This window comes from Priapulus caudatus, unplaced genomic scaffold (genome assembly GCF_000485595.1).
Source record: "Priapulus caudatus unplaced genomic scaffold, Priapulus_caudatus-5.0.1 Scaffold1249, whole genome shotgun sequence".
Classification (NCBI taxonomy): domain Eukaryota; kingdom Metazoa; phylum Priapulida; class Priapulimorpha; order Priapulimorphida; family Priapulidae; genus Priapulus; species Priapulus caudatus.
The window spans coordinates 53,385-60,567 of NW_014578310.1; the positions used below are offsets into that span (position 1 = coordinate 53,385).

Below are 7,183 nucleotides of genomic sequence, written 5' to 3' on the forward strand. Positions count from 1 at the left end.
GTTAAAAAGCCCGATCATTTTGCGTTTTGGGGATAAATTTTTGTTAAGACCAGTCCGACCATTTGCTTAGATTACAGCTATGCGCTCATGTGCTATAGCCCTGCGGCAGCGATCCGCGGGCTATAGTACTAGAGCTAGCTCTAGTAGTACTAGTAGTACTATAGCCTATAGGTGTTGAACAACAGTAGAGGCCGTCCATAGGCTGCAGGCCTGAATAAGCATCGAACAGAAATTAATTAAAAATACTCACACTCTTACTGCACTTACAAAACATACACTTTATTCTTGTTAAATAACTACAGTACAGATTCATGCTCTATGCTCCCCTCGAAACTTTTGCCAGCTCTATGATGCGAATTTCTGCAAAGTTGTCTGAACACATTTCATACACAAAAAACACCAACCGGTCGCTGTGACTACGCCACCTGACGGAATGTCACGAATACACAACAAAAATAATTTTACTTCTAATGCTTTCTCGACGTCCACGAGGCATCCAACTTGCGTGCATAATGCTAATTATTGCACTCTAGTGCCGAATTTCGGCGAAAAAAAATGCCAAAAAAGGCCTTTTCTAGAGACAAAATAGTGCAACGGTGAACAATCGCGGACGCTTACTGTTATATGCCACCTATAGCCCGCGTACATTGTCGGCTGGATTTTGCAACAACACCGGGTCCCGACAGGTCCCACTCAAAATGGCTCACAAAACGGAAAATGATCGTTTTTTTTTACACTTATTTATCTACATGGACATCTCACCTATCTTTTTGAACCCTTTCCACAACTTTACACCATGTATTTATCCTTTTATTACTCAAAGTCAGCACTACTGGCATTCCCGTTTCAAATATTCTGGGGTGCGAACACGTGACGTTACCGGATATGTAAGCAAAACACATGGCAGCTATGGTGCATCGATCGTACAATACCGGTGACGTCACGCGTTCGCACGCCAGAATATTTGAAACGGGAATGCCAGTAGTGCTGACTTTTGAGTTATAAAAGGATAAATACATGGTGTAAAGTTATGGAAAGCAGGGAACAATTTCCAGCCAAAAATTTGCATAGCAAATGTGCTATACAAAATAAATTTTGCAGAGCAATTGGATAAATTTGTATAGCATTTTTTTTCAGACAATCACAGTGCAAATTTACACCGCAGTGCATGCTTGGCGTGTTATCGTGTCGGCCTGTGACAGGCACAGCTAGCTTAAGCCTAGGACACACTAGCGATTCTGTACGCTGCCCGGCAGCGTTTAAACAGCGTGCGAGCTTGACACGCCCGCTCGCCAATGTCGAGTGAAAATAATATCGGGCCGGGCGAGTGAAAGCTAAAGCTGACTCGCCCATGTTGGCGAGTAAAAATAATTGTCTAAAACTTTAATCAAATGTTGGTTCCTTACGTTATATATCCAAACATTGATGAAATACAGTTCTAGCGATTGTGAAGGGCAGCTATCCGACTCCTCGACCACGACATCCTCACTTTATATTATCAAAGGTCCCCGAAGAAAGCAGCCCGCGAGAGCGTGCAGCGCCAGCACAGCGTGGCTGTGTATACGTGCCTGGGGCGGCATATTGATTGATGTACGGGGAGGGGGGGGAGTGCAGGATTGTTTAAAAGTCACGTTGGCCTTGGTGTTAACAAGTCAATAAAATCGGCGTAACGTGGCATTTCATTGATGGGGCAAAGCAGCCCGAGAATAAAAGTAAATTGTAAACATGTATGTTTCCGTTTACATCTCGCATGGGCTGCATCGCACAACTGCGATTCATAAAAATATATGCGTAGCAAATGGCTGAAAATACATCGCGAATTGCGATGCGATACCGGGAAAATTATTCCCTGGAAAGGGTTCAAAAAGATAGGTGAGATGTCCATGTAGATAAATAAGTGTTAAAAAGCCCGATCATTTTCCGTTTTGTAAGCCATTTTGAGTGGGACCTGTCGGGACCCGGTGTTGCTGCAAAATCCAGCCAACAATGTTCTATAGCCCTGCGGCAGTCAATGTACGCGGGCTATAGTACTAGAGCTAGGGGTAGTGGTACAGTGCCAGGGCACTGGTAGTGCCAGTGGCACTGATACTGGTCAAGGAGCTAAAATATATATAGCTCCTTGGTACTGGTAGTGGTAGGCCTACAGCGTGAGGTGAGGCTAGTCCAATGTTGCCGTGTGATTATCGTGTGTTGTTGCATCTCGCCCCTGGCTCAGATGTTTGTCGTTTTTGATAGGATTCCAACAACCAAATGGAAGGAAACGGGCAGCAGAGACAACCCCTAATGATGCCCCCTCTGCCTCCATTTGTAAGTTCATACTATGAAATATAGATAAATAAATAGATAGATAACTAGCTAGCTAGATGGATGAGTGAATGGATGGATGGACGAATGGATGGATGGTCAGATAGATAGATAGATAGGTAGGTGGGTAGATACTATAGATAGGTAGATAGGTAGGTGGGTAGATACTAGATAGGTAGATAGAGTACATAATTTATAATTCATGTTATCACACGTTAGCACAGAGGATGTTAGTGTAATGCACATTCGACCACCCGAATATCTAATCTCGAGTACTGAAACATCATCCATTTGTTCTCTATTTCCTGTTGCTGCTCTGTTAACGATTTCCATCAGTTGCTCATCAACCAGCTCGCCTTCTCTCGTGTTAATGTAGATGAGGGGTCCTCCACCTGGCTGGAGAGGTCCGGGGCCGGACATGATGCCTCCCGGCATGTCGGGACCGGGAGGGCCGATGCGACAGGGATTCCCGCAGTCACAGCAGCCCCCGCCGCGCTTTCAGCCCGGCATGGCAATGTCGCGGGCTACGTTTTCAGCACCGCCCACGAGCGCCGCTTCGGGAGCTCCCAACGCAGGTATCAGTGCAATGTGTCCTGGGGTACACGTTCCGTGGCAAAGTTCTGTGACACAGGAAAATGTTGCGTGATGAGAGCATGTGTTCTATGACACGGGCATGCGTACCATGACGAGGGTATGTGTTCCATGACACAGACACGTCGTATAACACGGGCGTGTGTTTCACGACATAGGCGTGTGTTCTTTGACAAGTGCAATGATAATGGAAGCTCTACATTTATGCTAACTACCCATATGTTGGAAAAATTGTTCTTTTTACAAGACTTCCATAATTAAATGTACACAAATAAATGTCTTTGGTATCTACCATGGTTCGGACGTGAGTTGTCACACGGTCGTTGTTGCCTTGTGTCTTTGTAGCTACGTCAATGGCTGGGTTTACCAGCGGAGCAGCAGAACAGATGATGTCATCTTCACAGGTAATGCATGTTCATCTGCATATATGCTTAATCCTCAACACGAGTTACTGAAGTTTGCGTGGATACGTCACAGCGTTTCAGATTGCTTCACCCTAAATCTATGGTGATTTAGCTAAGAGTGGGTGAGGAGTTCAAATATTCTGCATGGGTAAGGGCGAAGGGCCCAGATCGGTTGCATGGGTGATGGGAGGGCGTTAAATGTCACAGACATCATCTTGATCATTTGATCTGTTGCTATTTTTCAAGCCCTCGTCACAAATCATACAGCAAGCTCAGCCGCAAACGGCGAAGACAGAAAAGGTGAGCGGCACACTCGCATGGCGAAATAATGCATGCTCACGTTACACCTACAGTGACGTACCTGTCTACAGGTAGCCACGTACCCACGCACCTCGCACTGCACAGCTCATAGGGAGGAGAGTTCCACAGAGTTCGCACGTGTTCTCGCCATTCGATGCGTTGTTCGCGCGTCGTTCATTATTGAATTTGCTCGTGTTTTCGGTGCAGAAAAGCTGGACCGAGCACAAAGCTCCTGACGGCCGCACTTATTTCTATAACAACCAGACGAAACAGTCGCTGTGGGAGAAACCAGATGATCTGAAGACCCCAGCAGAGGTACAGATATACGAAGCACATTTTCCATCCATAGCATTACCTGTTTTTCTAATCCAATTCTTTACCCATTAGCAACGACGATCCCGTTTTGTCGGGGTTATATCGGGTGTGGCAGCTGTGTGGGGTAGTTTTTGGTATTATTTATATCCTTATGTATATTGTGTGTATATATATATTCTTGTATATGGCTGACGTTTGAAGCATTCTGATTGAGGTGTGAAATGAGATGTTGTGGAAAACATGAAACAAAATGAAACTACTAAAAAGAATATGCGCGAACACCTAGTTAACATCTGTTTTGTTATCGATGCTTCTTGTCCTATGTTTTGTTTTCTGTGATGCTGTCAGGATTAAGTAGATTATAAAAATTCTCTTCGGTCTCACATTTTACAGCGTTTATTGTCAAAGTGTCCCTGGAAGGAGCACAGAACCGACAGTGCTAAGGTCTACTATCACAACGTTGAAACGAAAGAATCAACCTGGACGATTCCAAAAGAACTGGAAGAAATAAAATGTGCGTTTTCCCGCCTCATTTCATGTCATTTCACTGACCTGTACGTAATTTACTGTAACTAATTAAACCTGCACGTTGAGATCACTGTAGGGTAATGCCAAAACTGTCCTTTATAGACACTTTGATTAGACTTGGACATAGATGTCAGTTCTATCGAGATGGTTCACGATCAGTGTATCATAATATAAACTTTGACAATACATGTATTGATTCCTTCGACTATTCACGATACACATATCGATACTTTACTACTAAGTATAATTCATGATATATTGTAGCATAGTTTCATCAGAAAACAAAAAAAGCATTACACAATTCACAGTTCAATAGCAGTTGTTTATTAAGTGCTCTATGATACTGATTTGTAAGTATTCACATAATCGGTAGAGCACGAATTAGTGTATAGATTTTTATGTAGTGTCTCTTCAAACTATCGTGAAAAATGTGTCGTGATATGGATCGTATCATGAGTGACCTGTATTGTCTCACCCCTAATAACTAATATAGTGAACAACACCCTAACTGCCTATTCATCCTGTTGATTCTCTGCTTTCAGCAAAGGCAACACAGTTAGAGGCAGCACATGACAATACCTTGCAGTAAGTGCCTCCATTTAACATAAAATATTACAAAGGGACCACAGTCGTGCATGCCGGCATCTATCCAAGCTCTCCTCGTGTTCACTGGTTTATCGATTTATTATTCCAATCTGGATAATACGATTTGTAAGGAATTTGCGCAGAAAATTCTGTGCTAGCGTCGAGGTAATAGCATCGCACCATGGAAGATTCGTAGCTGACTTACGTTGTGAGAGAATGCGTCGCTAACTCATGCAGGGATTGTGCGCGTGTGCGTCATGTGCGTATAACACAACATTGCTGTTGCGAAATCTCGATGCAACCTTTGCGCCAGACGCGCCTGTGTCGGTTCTCTGTAGGCGACGATCCATTCTACACTCTATATACTTGACAATCTGTCCACTCGACATCTATTCACTCGACGATTTATTCACTCAACAATCTATCTCGACACTCCGTACATATCTTCCCTCCATCCCGTCGCCGCCCCTTTCTCACGCTCTCTTTTCGCCGCCCCACCCCACATGCTAATACGTCATCAGACCACTAGACGCCATACGCTAAACATGGTTTACATATTCTGACAATGGACAAGGTAGCATTTCTACCTCGGCATATATACGAACATGTATTCAAATGATATTTTACGATGATTGCGTTTACAGGCAGCAGCAGGAGAGGGCAGCACCGGCCGCGGGGATGCCCATGCCCATGATGCCTCAGTCGATCCCGATGCCGATGTCGATCGGGATGCCTCCGGGGATGCCCCCGGGCATGCCGCCTCCGATGATGCCAGTCATGATGCCGCAACAGGTATCCTCACTGTCTGTACGGTCACACACGCACAAAGGGGTGTATCTAATCTATATTTGAGTTCGTATGTATGTATGTATGTATGTATGTATGTATCATACCCTATGGCCGGCCAAACCGCCCAAGCGATCTGGATGCAATTTTCAGAGGGCGATTTCCTATACCCGAGGAGTGTTCCTAGACGAAAAAAATCCGTCAAACTCACCCAAAAATCTGCCAAAAATCCGTGAATTTGTGAAACTTCAGACAATGTCAGCACTCACTGTACAGCGCTGCCACACACAGAAAAATCGACGAGTATTTATTTCCCTCATCTCATCAGCTGCTGGTATTGTGAAACCGAAACCAATACTAAAACAGAGCACAACCAGGACCAGTTCAGAGGTACTACTCACTGAGTTGAGAGGTTGAGTTGAGATACTACGATCTCAGAATGCATTGTACCATTCGAAAGCTATGCATTTTCTGATTCAGTAGAAAAAATTTTTAATTTCAATGTGCATGATTGCGCGCCAAGCATTCACTAGACAATATCCAGTGGACACAGACCTCACTCGCTTGCCTGTCTCTATCTATACTATATATGGAATTTCTTTTATTCATGGTACGATCTGACAATGGATAGCTGTACGTGGGGAGCTCAAGAGTTGGAGACGCCAGGAATCTCTACATATTTGCACCAGAGAATAAGATGAAAAACATTGTTTATCAAGAGGCTTTCAAATGAAAAGTGCAACCCATTCGTACATGCTGTTATAATAACTTTTTCTCATTTACACCATATTACTATTATGTCCCTGGGGTTCTAAGTTGGGTTGTGCTGTCATATAAATGTCATACGTAACAGTTTTTTCCCATGCTTATTAGGCCAAACAAAAAAATACCTTTGGTTCGGGTCACATGGATTTTGAAAATTAGGGTAGGTCGGTAGGTATAACATTTTTTCTTTCCTGCAAAAACATGGGTAGGCAGGAATATCATTTTTTTTCACAAGTTAAATATAGGAATATAGGAATATAATTTTGAAGAGCGAGTAACCGAAGTGTGGCGCAGCGCGTTCCACATCGTGTGCGCATGCAAAATGCATCGATCTGTGGCGTGTGGAAAATATCACACGTGTTTGATATTTTCTTCCACGTGTGGAAGATTAAACAGCGTGTGCGGAGTGGCTGTGTAAATTTCCACACCGTCTCTATGTAACCGACCAATAGCAGGAGGTCAAGCGAGTCACGTGATCTTAACTTGCGGTTGCAGCGCGGCATTGATTGATGTACAGGGGGGTGGGGCATTGTCGCGTTCATTGAATATGTAGGGGGTGACCACCGCCGGGATGAGCCTGAGGGCGACAGTAAAACTCTTTCTTG

The 7,183-nt window shown here is 44.1% G+C and overlaps 1 protein-coding gene across 1 annotated transcript in view; it reads left to right on the top strand.

Moving 5' to 3' along the window:
• Positions 1–7,183, top strand: part of LOC106815964 (pre-mRNA-processing factor 40 homolog A-like) — a gene marked incomplete at its 3' end in the record, with an annotated part of 25,235 nt that overhangs the window by 712 nt on the left and 17,340 nt on the right. Inside the window, 8 exon segments of the mRNA XM_014820501.1 lie at positions 2,236–2,307; positions 2,681–2,879; positions 3,241–3,299; positions 3,546–3,599; positions 3,807–3,914; positions 4,308–4,428; positions 4,985–5,027; positions 5,672–5,819. Coding sequence (XP_014675987.1) covers positions 2,236–2,307; positions 2,681–2,879; positions 3,241–3,299; positions 3,546–3,599; positions 3,807–3,914; positions 4,308–4,428; positions 4,985–5,027; positions 5,672–5,819 — 804 coding nt within the window.